The sequence below is a fragment of the Rhipicephalus microplus genome, chromosome 8 (genome assembly GCF_043290135.1).
Source record: "Rhipicephalus microplus isolate Deutch F79 chromosome 8, USDA_Rmic, whole genome shotgun sequence".
Classification (NCBI taxonomy): Eukaryota; Metazoa; Arthropoda; class Arachnida; order Ixodida; family Ixodidae; genus Rhipicephalus; species Rhipicephalus microplus.
Genome location: NC_134707.1, coordinates 85,900,803 through 85,917,681, shown reverse-complemented (window position 1 = coordinate 85,917,681; position 16,879 = coordinate 85,900,803). Strand labels below are relative to the sequence as shown.

The window sequence follows — 16,879 nt, the reverse complement described above, 5'->3', positions numbered from 1 at the left end:
CTACGGCTGCGACAATACACTGCCATAACATCAATGTGGTTTTCAATTAAAAATGACCGTGATTAAGCATATTCTATTAGCAGCACGTTTACACGTGTACACCTGCATCTAAAGCTCTCGTAATCCCGCTAAATACATGACGCATCTGCACGATACATGCACTCCAGATATACACAATAGATTCACGTACTTGAGACACATACATACATATATGTACACGTAAATAGACACGCACTGAGTGCGTGCACAGGCAATTCCAGGAGGAACACGCCGGGCCTGTCCGCCACGAGCAACGTGCGGGACAAGCCCGCACGCTGTGGAGGTGTTTGCAGGAGTCTCTAAAACTGGTCCTATGTACAGCACTCAGACGCGCAGCCGGGCTGCGGCTTCAGCAAGGTGGTAGACCCAGGCGCGCCAGTGCGATGGAGCGCCTTCGCCGCATTACCTCCCAATACATCTCTTGGGCTGAGGTTCCAAAAAAATGGAAATAAAAAAAAGACTTACCAATCAATTAAAATTTCACACACAAAGGAGTAAACAGCCACGAGTGAATTGGATAAAATATTACGGAGGAACAAAATTACAAGAAAGAGAAGAGAGAGGTAGTACTACAACGAATAGTACTCACTCTTGAATCGAAAAGCGAAAATTGACGACTAAGTAGTACACATGCTTTCGGTTTCAGCGCCTACATCATGTCATATCGATGCTATTCCGAATCGGATTCAACACTTGCCTCAGTTCCAACATTATCGTTCTCAGCAACATTTGCAGGCATCGCAAGCAATCGCACATAGCAGTCACTGCATTAAAAATGTTATTTTGCATCTCAATCCCTGGGTACTCCAAGACATTAGCTCGCTATGTATGCAAGATGTTTCAGCGCGCGAACAAAGAAAAAAAGGACAGGGTAGACAGAAAGAGCGCTTTTTTTTTTGTGACGGGTCCTCTATTGCCTCAAAGCCCAGCCAGGTAATCACGTTCAGCCTGTGATAAAGCAACCGATGAAGTGCTTACGCATTTATCTCCTAGCACGTGTATTTTTTCGGCTTCGATAATTTCTCGGGTAAGCTGGTTCAGCGCTCTTTCTGTCTACCCTGTCTTTTTTTTTTTTGTTCGCGCGCTGAAACATCTTGCCAATATGACTACGCACCAACTAGCCCAAGCTTCCACTCTGGTCACTCACTATGTAATGGCGAACGTTGCCAAAAGCGTAAACAAAAATTTGGCTTTGTGTAGAATATTTAGGCAAGGACAATTATCAAACTTTTCTGAGAAAACAAATGTGCTCATTATTACTGGACAAATATGGCGGTCATTCAATCCGAGCTCCTATATCACTACAGTTTACAGTGGGCAATTAATTGTCATTTTCAGTGGAAGACAATACATTATTTAGTAGGTTTTCACCTCCCCCCTTGACGTCAACAAGATGAATACTACCCCCATTAAACCTATGACAGAATAGGTAGTCAACTTCAAATTATTAACAAACGGCAGGCTTTATGATCAACAGTAGCGGGTACATATGAAGATAATACAGCAAGTGGGTAGAGCTTTTAGGGGGGTCATGGTGAAACAGCCTACTAATTAAGAGCAATCAAATTATCAGAAGTATTTTCAACACAAACCAAAAAAAATCTGGGTCGAGGAATGGAAAAATACGAGACTTACAGCTGCTGCGTACGAGGCCCTGCTGTATGTAACGCAAATAGCAGAAGAGGTCGCATACCGACGTTATCTGCAAGAGATTCGATGAATTTTATATTCAGAGTGCGCTCAGATGTATTGGCACCGTGTTGACCACACATATGGCACTGGCCAAGTGGCTTGGCCACCACAATGCAACATCCATAATGCAAAGGCACACTGCTAGACAAATGCAATGAGCTGTACCTGCATTTACATAGGCAGATGAACACTGCATGAGCAGGAAATATAGAGCCACTAACTTCTAAGCACTGGCTGCTGCTAACAAACTGGACAACCACTCCTTGATAGAGGAAGGAGACTTTGGACAACTATTTAGATCGATAGTGAATATAAGCAAGAACACAAAAAATCGACGAGGACTAAAGAAACGGTGAACGCAACACGAGCGCTCATGTGTCCCCTGTTTCTTTGTCCTCGTTCACTTTGTACTCTTTTGCTTATATTCACCACAAATCCTTACCAGCTTGTGCAGCCTCAATTCTGTCCAGATTGAGGTCCACGAAGGAGCTTTATCAAATGGTTCTGAACCACTTTTCCGAGTAATCATCAAATTAAATAAGTATTGAAGTTTATTGCCTCATGAACTGATTGCATTAGAAGTTTCTCGACTCGATCAGAAATGAGCAGAGTTGGAGAGATTTGAAATGCGCTTTAAGCACTTTCTTCTTTCACCCTGACCAGGAACCTACGCAGGGAAGACTAAGTGTGGGGGAAAGAAGTTACATCAGCGCACATCATGTAACACGACTGCCCATTCCTGTTGAGAGTTCTCTGCACACTAGTGTAGCTGTTGTGCAATTTTTGCACCTAGACCGCGGCTCAGCCATGTGGCAACGCATTATGGCAAGGAGTGCATCTGGTACAAATGCTGCTCCCGATTTGTGTCCCGTAACAACCTGTAGTGGTTATCTGCTGTTTGACGATGTACAGTATAGCCCACTGTTAAAGGGAACACCGGAATGAGCACTTTCCATATTGTTGGTCCCTTAACAGCCAACGGCTGAGTAGATGTTGTTCAGACGCAGCCCTAGTTTGTCAAAAGGAGCCAGAACTGTCGAACACCAGTAGTCCTAGGGAAAGCTAAGCCTTGAGGCTTTTGTGAGAGAGTGACGTTCGGTTAAGCCTTGTACATAAGTGTTCCCTTTAACAATGCACTCGTCTGTACATCTAGTGCTCAACAAAGTTAGTGAGAATGCGCCCTCTGAGTAAAAATAGAATGCTAGAGAAAGTAGGAACATTGCCTTTTGAACTCTGCGAGCCGTGCTCGACTACAAAATTTGGCGGAACGGTTCACAGCAGTATTAGCTGTTAGTAGGATGTGTTGTTTCGACAAGCCCAAGAGGGGGCTCAAGCAGCGCTTAACACAAGTTTTCTTTTTTGTTGCGTAAGGAAACGCGAATTATGCTGACGACTCTAGAGTTGAACCCGAATATTTATCTAAAGAGGTGCACAAAACACTTCAAGAGTGTGGGATACAGGCAATTCCACAAAAGAGAAAAAGGGCGCAGTAACGCGCTTCATTGCAAGAATCGAGACAAACAATTTTGAAAGCTTGTTTTTTCTGAAACAACCTTGAAGGAGTACTGACATCAATTCAAAATATTTTGGGATTGTTGCTCTAAATTTATTTAAACAGGTTTCGAGAACCATAAAGAGAGTGCTGTTTCCTGGGAATGCGACGCATGTATTTTTCACCGCTACCTTAAAAGACAGTATCGGTTTCAATACCAAGGTGCCGACTTCTCTGTGACGTGTTATGACAGTGTGACATCGAAGGAAGACAGCCGTTCGTGACGTACTCGCAGCAGATCTGCAATCTGCTCGTGGTACAAGAAACAGCGAAGAGTGCCTTATCTCCAGCGACCCTCACAGCGATTTATGCAATTTAGGCTGGATGCAGGACAGTGGTACTGCGTTGACTCGTTGAGATAATCTCCACTACAGTGGGGTTGGCTGCTAATGGTCAGCAACGAAAACTTTGAATTTAAAGAAAATATTTTATGTGCATTGGCCATCTCCGTTGTGTTGGACAGGGTTAACACTGCGTACCAGGGAAACAAACAATGTGCCTTTGGTATTTCTTAAAATCGTGTCAGTATACCATTAATGAAAACCAGCAGATAATGAAGCCAGGAAAGATATAGACTACCTTTTATTTTAATCGTATTGTAGGATTTGTGATATAGATGTAAAACAAAAAGTAATATGGACGAAATTGCAACTTTCCGCAGGCATCGACCGAACCTGCAAACTCCGGATTACGCACACGATGCCCTTATCAATTGAGCTACATCCGCAATATCAAGTAGCGCATAATAGACCATATCTCGTCACGTAGTACGTGAAGGCATAAGGTCAGCTTATCGCTCCATATAAATTCCAGCTCGCAGCAACTGCCCCCAGTGCCTACTGGGCACATAATCCAACGGTTACAAATTCAGTCCCGGTCGGCGCCAAGCAAACTGTCTTTTCTCCCACTTCGCTTTTTTTCTCATAGACATCACAATGACTACGATACACTTGAAACAAACTAATTAATGTCCCTTATACGTTCCTAGACTTCATTATTTTCTAGGCTTCACTGCAAGGCAATTTTTTTTTTTTTTCATCTCACAAGTCAACGCCAAACAGTAGGTGCTGCACGGAGTTATGCAGCCCCAGATACACCTGTACTTCGATATAATGAAGCAGGATATAACAAAATATTGGTTATAACGAAGCAAATGAAGAACAGTTTTGCAATAGACATAGTGTTAGAAATATACCTATACAGCAAATCTTTGGATATAATGAGCATGAATTACTGCCTCGACGTGACAGTCATGCAGATGTGACATGGGTCGCTTTCTGCTATGCACTCAGTGCACAAGCAAAGCCACAAAAATCAGTACGACGTGCAAGAGTTGGGACATCACCCGATTTCGGCACAGCTGCGAGATATGGTACCAGGCCGAGCCAGAGTCGCCCAGTCGCATGCGGTACTGGCAAACACGTGACGCCTCCAGCAGAGAGCAGCGCCTGCGCACAATCGTCATCACTCAGGTGCCATTCAAGGAAACACAAAAGAGCAGTCCCACTGTGTTTAATGAAATGTAGCAAGTGTTTTTTTTTAATTTTTTTACTACCTGAAGTATAGCCCCGCATTACAATCGAACATTGAAATACTATACATCTTCCTGAATGAGATGAGAAGTCACAAATTGTGTTATATTTGTGTTTGCGCTATAACCGAGTGAGTACGGCCAACCTTTACCGTGCCATGCTGCTGTCCCAAGTTATCACTAGAAATGGCGAGATCATTTTTAAGGCTATTGTTGCCAAAATGTTTCACTTCCTCTACAAGAATAAAATCATTCCTGCTTGCCCAAGCCAAACTAACTCTGTGCTGCCAACTAGCAAAAGATTGACAACGTATGCAAATAAATGCAACCCTACCGAGGCAGGGCTCGAAAATAAACTACCACTGACAGACCGAGCTTGAATTACTTTTACAACAAATGTGGGAATGAACTAATTTCTCTCATGGCATGGAAGGCCTTAAAGAACCCAAACATTTCACTCAAAATGGTATAAAAACGCCATCTGTCAACAACTCTGCCCTAGTCTCACTAGCCAGATATTCCAATGCACGCAGCATGAACCCTACAAGACCACTTCTTTTGATAAGCATCTGCAGTGTTGGTCTAGCAGAGATGGCACCCGACAGCAGATTCAAAGACCGAAGGTTTGAATGCCAGCCATGACAGCTACACTTCGATAGAATGCTATAGACCTGTGGGCTTATTAGGACCACACTAAAGCACCCCGGGTAGTAGAAATTTGAATATTCACCCACTATATGCCACTTGTCACAGTCATGTCATGCTTTTGGGACCAACAATTATTCAGATTTGGTTCGGCGACTTTTTATACATAAATTATTTTCTGTCTATGCACTGTTAACAAAAATTTTACATTGGCTATGATTTATCATGTAGACGCTTCATTAAATGATTCACTGATTCTCTGTATTCTTGTGATCTGTTGGACGTGAATGTGGAAAGGCAGCAAGCACCACACAAGAAGAAACATGAAAGAATTCTGTGGGCACCTCTTCTTGCATGGTCTTGTTTCTCGGTTTGTGCATCTAGCAATTTCTAATAATAATAAGAGTTGGGGTTTAACATCCCAAAATCCAGACATGATAGTAGAGACACTGCACTGAAGAGCTCCGGAAATTACAACCACTTGGGATTCGTTAATGTGCAGCTAAATTTACATACATGGGCTTTCAGCACTTATGCCTCTGTGCATTTAGGGAGAGGTCAGAAAATTATATAAAATAGTTGCTTGAGATTTTTTACACAACTATTTTTGGTGACAATTTATACAGCAAAATATACAGGAGTATGCACTGGTGCTCAAAAACCAATGCAAACCCTTACGAAACCACATGCAAGCTGCCACTAATGCACTGCACTCGTATCTTCAACACCCTTAGGCGTCTCTGTAGGCTGCCCATGTTGAAAGGGCACCGCTCGCTTTCAATATGTCCGAAACCAACCCATTGAAAATTTACCAGTAGGCTAACACCCTCTACTACAGGGTACCTCGAAGCTAGACTGGAAAATCAAAACTGTAAACTGGATAACCAACTTGCAACATTTGTTCTGGATATAGTATGTTACATGAGCCATTTTTTGAAGGTTGAAGGTCTCAAATAGCACAAACCTGGGAACACAAGAAGAGAAATAAATGGGTGTGATTCATTTCTATTTTTTTAGTTCCTGTGCTGGTACTGTTTTTATACCCTCCACCATGCACCAAACCCTAACTAGCCCAACTTCATTTTACTTTAGCCATTTCTTGATGTGCAGAAAAAAAATGTGTGAAGTTCCCATTAGGTTAAGCAAAGCTTGGCACAGAGAATGAGGTTGACGTTCAGTTTGTTAGGCTGCAGCACGGCTATCACTACACTGGCAGCAATTGGATACACTGTTCTTAGCTGAAGGTGCAGCAGCCATGAAACGGTGGCGGGCGAATCCGGAATAGAAACAAATCTTGCCATCTTGCATTCAGAATGAGTTCAAATCACTATCCTTGATATCCGGCGTAAGAAACAGGGGCGATTTTTATGGCAACGGCTTGGCGGTGGCTTGGCTGTTTTCAGCAAAGGTGGCATGCAGCTGTGGCCGTTGCTACAGAAACGGTGCAGGAGAGAGGTTTTTAGTTAACGGACGTCTCACTGCCAGCTTTAACAGCTTTGCTTTCAAGGCAGTAAAACGGACGGATCTGCTGAAAATTCTTCCACTCTTTGCATTGGCTGCTTACCGGGGAAAAGGGTTCGCCGCATTGACTGCCTCGATGGTGATGCTGTTCTCCTCAATGGCACGCAGCACCTGCGCAGCCAGCTGGCAGTTCGGGAAGTGCAGGCACGGCAGCACGTCCTCCCGGTACAGCCGCGACACAAACATGTCTTCCCGATCCGTTATGCAAGGCTTCTCCTGCCACCGGAGGAACTCCCGGTGGCAAACCGGATCGACCTGCGTTTGTTCAAGGGTCATGCACAGACTTTCTTACCTGAACACACACTCCTGTATATAGTGGAACTAAGGTGTTTCATACCGATAAAATCGATGAAGTACACATGAAAAGATGACAAAGCAAAAGCAAAAGTTGTGTTAATTTAAATGGCCTGGGGGTCAAACCCACAACCTCTTGGTCCGCAACAAAATGCGCTGGGCAACTGTGTTACTAATGCTCATGAATGGGACTTCATAAGCACGTTTTATATGTCTCACATCACTCTTTTACAGCAACCTTGGTTGGCAGGGGACAATGGTGTTGCTGTCTGGGATCAGTGAAGTGAACTACTGCGTCATGACACTAACGAGTGCTGAAAGTTGGTGCTGGTAGTTACAGCTTTCGGTGCAGTGACAGACATGCCAGTAGGAAACTGAATGCCTTCCCACGTTTACGGCTCAAGCTACAGACTATGCCTCTCGTGTTACTGGAGTGCTGTGTGGTGTACGCATGAGTACAGGCGTAGGTTACCCAATTACTCTGGAGCACACACACTGGCATTTTTCTCCTGAAGTGATGGCGCCTTGAATGAGTGCTTGTGAAGTACCAATAAGTGGAGTGCATGTTGGTGCTTTATTTGTGAAGGATTCAGCTTATGCTGTGTTCATGTGTATCTTGACTACTTCAGCTTCTACAAGGGTTAAATGCTGATTTTTTTGCGTTAGTCCCAGATGTGCTGCTAGGTATCGACGTGGGAGCTATGTGTGCCACAAACCAACGAATGTTATGCAATCTCTCATACATCAATGTAACATAAACAATCAACTAGTGTATTAACAGCTCAATCCAGATTAGCCGGGCTGGATTAGCAGGCCTGGTTTATAATTAGTTTTAGTTAATCTGCCTTAATTATTCCTAACTTAATTAGGCTAGGCCCCACAAATTCACTAAACTAAGCTTAACTTCGCCCTGTTTAACTTGACTGACTTAAATAAGCATGCCTTGGTCTTAATTAGGCCTTAACATGCTCAACGCCACACATGCTAGATGCATCTGTGGCAGGTTATGGGTGACGCAAGATGCCATATAAGATGTACATGATAATAACACTGTCCACACGAAACGAACAAGTGGAAAGTAAGCTCCACCGAAATAAATAAAAATTTGTGTATAACACAAAAGAAATATGCTGCAAAACTAGTCTTGTGCGAACATTCGAATTCTTCGAATATTCGAAAGAATAGTTGAGTATTCAAATTTGCTTTGATTCGAATTTAAATTATCGAATATTTTTGAAGTATTCGCAATGAAGAAATAGATGTATAATAATCCGCAGGTAACCGCTTGTAAAGATGGTTTCACTGCATCATAAGTATGCTAAGCTGTAAAAGCACCTATCCAAAGAAAATTCGCTTCGCCACAAAGCCACCCTTCAAATTTAAAGGGGCCCTGCAACACTTGCGTCTCATGGTCAGAAACTCTGCCGGTTGGGGCTACCGAAAACACGCAAGGCAAATATTATAGCGCAGCACGCGGCCTGTAATTCACAATAAATTTTCAAAGCTAAAGATTACTTTCTTCCCTCCGCAAATGACACTACAAGCTCAAAAACTACTTGTCACAACCAAGAAGGAATATACGGCTCTGGTCACAGCCATTGGCTGAATTGAGCATGGCGCGCTCGTCGTTACCGGGGCCACCGCGCCCTTGTCCACGAGTATGCGCGCAATCGCACTGAAAAGCCGCATATTCAAAAAAATAATAATAAAAATAAAAAAAGAGGTGCTCAAGGTCACGAGGTGCGTGTGGCATATTTTCTTTCGCCGTGCCATTCCTCCCTGCTTAGCTTCCAGCTATTTCGTTGGCACGAGAAGAGAGAATGCAATTGCAGCGTGCGACAAATTTTGGAACTTTGCTCCTACTGGACTGATTCTAGAAACTTCGCGGCGGTAAATTTGTGAGGGAACAAGCATGTTTACTGGCTCCATGGCTACTTGAAAAAGTGTTGCAGGGCTCCTTTAAAGGAACATGTTACCCTCAAATCAATTCATTTTATTAAGCTTGTTATGATGGCTTATATGCTCCAAGTATAAAACATCTTTCAAATGTTAAGTATCTTACAGGTTATCACTTGCATCCTACCCAAACTGACTTTCTTTGAACCAAAAAGAAATGGCATTTCCATAGAGCCCTTATTTCCATTCAAAAGAAATATTGTGCAGGTTAGTTAGGCCGTGATAAATATTCCCTTTTTTTATATGCAATACATACCATCCGAATTCGATTCGAAATTAATCGATCAAAATCACCATTCGCTTCGAACCTAATATTCACTATTCGCACAGGCCTATGCAAAACGCATGAGGCAATTACACACAGTCACCTCCAAGAGGTCGGGGCTCGCTCCGTCGCTGCCTGGCTGTCCAGACTGGGACTGCTGCTGTTGGGACACCTGCTGACTGGGAGGGGACGGTGGTCGACATGTGGCCAGCTCGTAGTTGGAGGGTGAGCGCCGATGCCGGTGCCGACTGAGCTGTGGGTGCAGGTGTGCGTTGGGCCGGCTGGGTGTTGACGTGAGCACGAGAGCCTTGAGGGCGCTCACCTCCGCTTGCAACACTTCGACCTGCAACCGTAGAAGGACGTAAAAGTACGGCGTTTTTATAAAAGCCGTAACGCCTTCTCTGAACGTACGCAAAATCCTGTTGTCAATTTACTGATGAGTTCAATGAATAACTGCTTTTGAAAGGGAAGATTTACAACTACTATTGTGGCACATATTTATTCCAAAGAGTCTGCATGAATGATTTGCAATAATCGGTGTCCATGGGCTTTGAGCTTTGTAATAATTCGCCCATGCCCTGCCACGTGCTACCATTTTGTATAGCTCACCTCATAGAGCAATCACTCGGCCAAAAAGGCGTTGGTCCCGAGTTCAATCAGACCGAGACAAATTTGTTATCTTGACAGATTTTCATCTGTCTGGCGCTACAGTTATGCACAAATAGAAACGATTTTTGAATAAATGTACATTCTAATCTGCCAATGTAAAACAACCAAGTGTAATTGATACCCATTATGAGACAATGGTCGATTTTCATCGCAGGTATGATTTGGGGGAAGGGAGAGGCATGCTACTATTAAAGTGGCTTAAATGATTACAATGATTTCTGATGTCTTACACCCGAAAATCATGATATAATTATGAAAGCTGCCATAGTGGTTGGCTCTGGAAATTTTGAATATCAGGTGTTTTTCAATGCGCACTGACATTGCATAGTACACGTGCCTTTACCATTTCACCTCTATCGAAATGTGAACACTTCCAGCCGGATCGAACCCACCAAATTCCTGTCAGCAGCCAACCACCATAACGACTGAACCCCCATGGCGGAAAATTAAAGTCGTTCATCCCTGCCACCTTCAAAAAGCATTGCCGCATATACTCATATAATGAACGCACTTTTTTTTCCCTCAAAATCGAAGCAAAGTTAGGGGTGGGTTTATTATGTGGGGGCAAACTTTATGAAAACTCTTTGGGATGAGCAATAAATGCGGTAATGCAAAAGAAAGTTAGGCCTCTTAGCCTTTCACAACTTTACATATGCGTACACTGTTTGGACACAGCTTCTTTGTAGCACTTCACTCATCAACGTTGACGGTGCTACCTTCTGCAAGCTGTCCCCGCGCTGCCCACGCGCTCCATAAAAGCATTTTGCAGCTTGCTCTTCTCGCAAACATTTAACCACAACAGTGGCATCTGCTGTGATCTCGAGGAGTGCCCAAAAGCGCGTGCTACGATGCACTTTGCTCATTCCCCGGCAACCTCGCACAACAACTCTGACACAGCCATTGACATTGCAGCAAGCTACCACAAAAGCATCGAAACAAACAATCGATAACAAGATAGACAAAATCAATAATCGATAATCGATAACAATCGACAAATGTCTGCATGAGAAGTGGCTGTAGAAGAGGTAGCCTATATCTTGCGTTCCTTGACGTACACGCAGATAACAAGCATGAAAAGCTAATAGAAACTGAAGCAAGAATAAGGGGTGCTGTTTTTTTACGGGAATCGTCTCGCTCTTTTCTGGGCGACAAGCGACTTTTTTCTGGTTTTCCATAAGCCTGTGATGCAACGGTGACGAACGGCCCTTCGGGACAGCCATAACCACAACAAATCCTGTCGCCGTCGCTCGAAAATTGCGTGCATGTGATTGGGCCTTAAAGTTTCATATTTACTTACTTGGCAATACTTGGCGCGGGCAGTTTCGTGACCTTGACTCGCTGGGTGTTTGTCTGCTGCATTGTTCCTACACTCATACCTGCCACGCACAGATTAAAAGAAAACAAAATGGCCCGTGGCAGCAGGTGAAGGGGGGGGGGGGGGGGGGCAATTCAAGGCAATGCCGAGGGGGTTGGCTTAAAAAAGAACACAGAAAAGATACAGCAAGCAAAGAAGCGCCGGGTGTGTTTGGGGGACTGCAGCAGATGAATGTAGGGGGTGCATTTATTACGCGAGAGAAAAAAAATCCAAAATTTGACAACAGAAGTTGGTGTATTTATTATGCGAGTGCATTCATTACATGAGTAAATACGGTATCTCATTTCAACAAACGGCGATGCCACATTTTCAACTATTGTGGCAAAATGCAGCACGCATCACGTGTCACTCCGACAGTAAAAGCAGATGTCAGCAATAGTGGGCAGTGACTACGCAATCCCGCTGGTTACTCGTTCCAAGAATTACTGGAAGTTGACTAACAAATGCAGTGGCGCCGTACAAACACTCCCACTCACCTTCAGAGTAGCTTCCTGGAGACGCTTCTCAGCTGCTGCTTGCTTCATGTTGGCCTCCCGGACCATGTTGTTTGCTTCCTGACAAAGAGCAGCGTAACACAGGCAACTTGATTCAACGGTTTAAGAAAATGATTTTACGCTGATCTTTCCAAAACTTCAGTTAAGTGAAGTCTACTTGGCCTATTTCCATCTAAGTTTAATCCATTCTTCGATTACACCTTTGTAGGTTGGTGCAATTGACACTGAAATATTCATTTATTTTTGCCCTTCTCTTCATGGGGAGTCGATTTCTTTGTTTCGCTGAGCCAAGCTTCATTAAACCTTGGCATGTGCCTCATTGCTAGGTTTTATGGGCAGAAATCGGCCATGTAAAATATGATCACTTTTTGCGATGCCTATAAATATACTCCCGATAGAATATTGTGTTCAACAAAAGCACTTAAAAGATTTCGAACAGATATACCTTTACTTATTCGGTCGTTCGCTGACTCCACACCGATCCCATGGCAACAACCTTGCCAAACCCAAATTCACATATATAGGTACCTGTTTATTATCTGCGCACAAGAGCTGAAGAGAAAATAATGCAGGTAAAATGCAGCAAGTAACGCACCTAGCTTTCAAATTTTATTCTTTAGAAGTTTCCGGCACTTGAGTGTCGTCTTCCGATCTTCTAGCTGCTACTGCTGCCGAGTCAAATTCAGTGGCAACCTTACCGACAAGGGCACACAAAAACCAACACGAAATGGCAACCGCGTGCTGCAACTCTAAGACACCCACCTCGAACAGGCTGGCAGTGAGCTCCTCGAGCTCGGCGCCCACCTGGTCTCGAATCTGGCTCAGACGGGCAACTTCCTCGTCGCGAAGGCGCAGCTCCTGCGTGTGTACAAAGTTGCCATTGGCATCGCACACAGCTGTACTCACCAATCACACGTTCAAACATTGAATTAGAGGTTTTAAAAGCACCTCATCTGGTCGCAAAGTAGCACCATACAGAGTAAAAAAACACGGAACACAAAGAGATTGACAAAAACCAGCAGTTCGGTGTACCAATAAAACGGATGAGCAAAGCTCCTTAAATAAACGAGAGGGCAGAGACAAAGAAAGAAGGAGAGCGAGACAGAAAGGGGAGAGTTGCGAGCGCACACTCAGCCGGTTCAGGAGTTTGACACTCATGGATCGTTTCACTGTCTTTTTGCCTCGGCGTTGCATCGATGTTTTAGAGAGCTTCACCTGGCGATGGCAATAACGGGGTGCCAGCCTAAAGAACTGCGCTCCTAAGCAGACTTTTCAGCTTCCTTTATGGGAGCCTTCTTCCGATTCAAACTTCGCAGGTTCGATCCCAACTGCGGAGGTCGCACTTTGGTGGAGGCAATACGGTTGAGGCCGGTGAGCTGGGCCATGTGGGCGCATGTTAAAGGACACCAGATGGTCAAAATTTCCACAGCCCTCCACAATGACGACTCTCATAATGATATCGTTGTTTTAAGACAAAAAACCTCAGCTATTATTATTATTACTTTTATGTGAACAAAACTGCCATCGAGAGAGACAGAAAGTCTTTCTTATTCCTTCTGTGGTCAATGTTATTTCATTTTTTATAGTACTAAACTATTTTAACAGAAGAGAATGACAAAGAAAAGAATGTCCTTGTTGTAATTAGTTCTTAGTCTGCCTTTCACTGCAGATGCATGTGATTGAAGGTGAGCTAATACACAATTTTAAAGTATAATCTCCATTAAATATTTCTTGAATGCAAAAGTACAACACTTTGCATGTATGAAGCTAATGAGATACTTGTGATCTGCATAGAAAAACCAAGACATGTTAACTTTCACGGGGATTGGGAATTAGTCTTATGTATCATTAATTTAAAACAGAGCACGCCTTGCTCTTACGCTGCATTGAAATAATTTTTTTTCTTATTCATTTTTAATCTAGGTCTTCTGACAGAATTCATGAGACCTGAAGGCTTTTTGCAGTACTGAATTAGTGTGCTGCTTTGGTAATGAAATGTTGCAGGTAGTACGCTTCACTGCACCACAGAATGAGCATGCAGTGCACATGCGGTTGCACTACTGCTCATTCAGCAAATGGAATGAAAAACCAAAGAACAATCAGCAAGAAATGTTTTTAATTACAATGGCAGCTGTAAAATAACACAGCAGTTACAAGAGTTTTCTGCCAGCCCTAATACGCAGGTTTCGTGTGGGTCTCATCAAACCCTAAAAGGGGTGAATTTCATTCTGAAGTTAAACATGCACGCACTAACAGCTATAAATGGTACCTAGACAGTGGTGTGGAAGAAGGTGAAACTTGCATGTAAAACTTGCCATGCAAGTTTGCAATGCATTTTCGTGCACGTCCGCATTCGCAACACAAAAACTAGGGAGATCGCGGAAGCCTTTTTTCATAAAGAAAGAATATTGATAGTTGTGTCAGCTCACCATCTATACCGCTTTTAGATTGCGAAATCTCGTTACCGGACGACACTTCATCACGGAATTTACACTCTTGTATCTTGAAACTCCTTGTGTTTTCCTGGTATATATTGTTCTTGGTAAAGAGAGACATGGACAGACAGTGTTACACAGGCTAGTCGACGAGCTCCTTTGCATCTAAAAGATGCAGTAGCCGTGACGTCGGCTTTCGTCATGACGTGAAACGAGCAAAAGTGGCACGGAGGTATTTGGATACCTGCTGCGCTCGTGACAGCTCCGCCTGCAGGCGTGCATAAGCCAGCTCCTTGACCTCGGACACGCTGCGGCCCCCGCCACTCCAACGGACCCCAGAGCTGCAGAAAAAAAACCCAAGTTCCACTCGCTGTCCGGATAGCTGGCACATGTTGAACATTGAGTACTTCCTCTTGATGTTAAAGAGGCACTGCGAAACTTTTCCGAGTAATTGTCGAGTAGCAGCACCAAAGAAATTTGTTGCCTCATGAATCGAACTGCCACAAAGAATTTTAAAATCTCGAGTAGGAGCAATGATAGAGGGATTTATCACATACCTTAAGCATATTCTCTATTTTTTTATACCAGTGAGCACACTGCATGCTATATAGGGGGGGATGAAACGGACTAGCAGCATAGCCAGAAATTTTTGGAGGGGGGGGGGGGGGTGGTAAAGGGGTTCATTAATTTCAACCTTTGTGTATGTTCAAACATGCATTTGTGCCTGTATGTCTATAAGTATACACACGCCAAACTGAAAAACTTTGGGGGATAGAGGAGTTCAAACCCCCCTAACCTATCTCCTGGCGATGGCAGTGGACAAGAGGGCGTGAAGCTACATCTGCTCATCAGGGCACATCGTCACCTTGAACACTTTTTAAACATTTTAAGACTTTAATTTGAATGTGCAGCTTACTTTCAGTGTGACAGCGAGAACACTAATGTAATTCCTTTTTTCATAATGCTAGACAGTGCAGCTCGGACATGCTTCGGCATCCTGCGGCAGCTGCAGTAACCATGTAACTCGCAATCCTTAAATCAGCCAATGTGCTTCGTGCCTATGATGCAGTCATTTTGGCTAATCCCACCCTTTGTCAAGAGAACGAGCAACTTGTAGCAGACTCCAAAATATTGCAAATTCCATGCCACGTGCCATGCTAGAGTGTTTGGCTCACTGTTTTACAGGAGCCTTGACCACTTATTGAAAGTATTTTCACACTAGGTTCAAAAAGTTTTGCAGGGCCCCTTTAATATCAAAACCGGCTGACAGCTCCCTCTCTCTAATTATGTAGCAGCCATCTTGTGCTTAATGTTGTTTTTATCAGTGAGTAATTTTTTGGCACCAGTGTGCTTAGCAAGAGACATCTGAGAAGATTTGTTACAGCATTCAATCTAGCCGACATTTTTGTGATCAATTTATTAACAGGCACGTTAATAATTATGCCCTGACAAGATGACAATGCATTCTAAGAAATATGCCTGGGGCAGTGAATATACATTAAAAATTAAAAGTAAGCAGTGGAGGATATGATCCTATTTGAATATCTCAATCCCCGAATCAAGTACACACTATTTGACCCCATTTGAATAGCTTCTTCTCTATAGCAAACAGGCATCATTTGAAAGACTGAAAACTAGGCAAGTTGGTACGAATTCATACTACTGAAACGGCACTACAAGGTAAGACAAATGTACAAAAAACACAACGCTTGTGTTTAATGTTCCATTTTTCAGGCATTCATCTGACCCTGCGACACCGTTTCGGTAGTATTAACAATTTGAAAGCTCAAGTAACTTATGAAACGTTCATGTTGTCACTATACCTCATAAAAGATGAAACAGAGCTATGAATGTGATAACAAGATTACAAACCACTGCATGCTAAGCAGCTAATGTGTACTTCAGATGAATAGCTGCATGAATGACAAAGACGCATTTTTAGAACTATGGAAGTTTTGGCAGTTAGAAGCATCAGAGATCGGGGATACCACATTAGCGCCTTGTTGTGGCAGAAACGTTTTGAAAACTTTTACAGAAACCCCACACCAGCATGAACACAGAAATAAACTTTACCACTCGGAGAACGTAATATTTCGTGGCTAAACTGTCATCATGGACACTCGAACATTATTCAGGCATAGCATTCGGCAGGCCGTATTGTTGTACCATAAATGTGTTGGCACAGAAGGTGTATGCTATCTTTACAAGTAAATATGCATTGTTGCTTGACTGTTCCACATAAAAATGGCATTGCCAGTTGTAACTGTTATGAGCAGGAAAGAAAAACATGTTCATTTCCCCCCACCAAGGCAAAAAATGATGTTATTCCCCCACCAAGGCAAAAAATAACGTTACATTTGGGTGAACCCAAACAAACAAAGCTAAAGCACAGTCAACCATTTTTTTTTCTT

At 43.3% G+C, this 16,879-nt stretch overlaps 1 protein-coding gene across 1 annotated transcript in view; it reads right to left on the bottom strand.

Moving 5' to 3' along the window:
- Nucleotides 1–248: 248 nt before the first annotated feature.
- The window catches only part of LOC119165095 (uncharacterized), a 38,423-nt gene continuing 21,792 nt past the window's right edge, over nucleotides 249–16,879 (bottom strand). The window contains exons 5-12 of the mRNA XM_075872256.1: nucleotides 14,713–14,809; nucleotides 12,796–12,891; nucleotides 12,016–12,093; nucleotides 9,599–9,838; nucleotides 7,024–7,235; nucleotides 4,629–4,731; nucleotides 1,675–1,741; nucleotides 249–465 (exon numbers count right to left, since the gene is read on the bottom strand). Coding sequence (XP_075728371.1) covers nucleotides 389–465; nucleotides 1,675–1,741; nucleotides 4,629–4,731; nucleotides 7,024–7,235; nucleotides 9,599–9,838; nucleotides 12,016–12,093; nucleotides 12,796–12,891; nucleotides 14,713–14,809 — 970 coding nt within the window. The 3' untranslated portion in view covers nucleotides 249–388. The remainder of the gene's footprint in view (nucleotides 466–1,674; nucleotides 1,742–4,628; nucleotides 4,732–7,023; nucleotides 7,236–9,598; nucleotides 9,839–12,015; nucleotides 12,094–12,795; nucleotides 12,892–14,712; nucleotides 14,810–16,879) is intronic.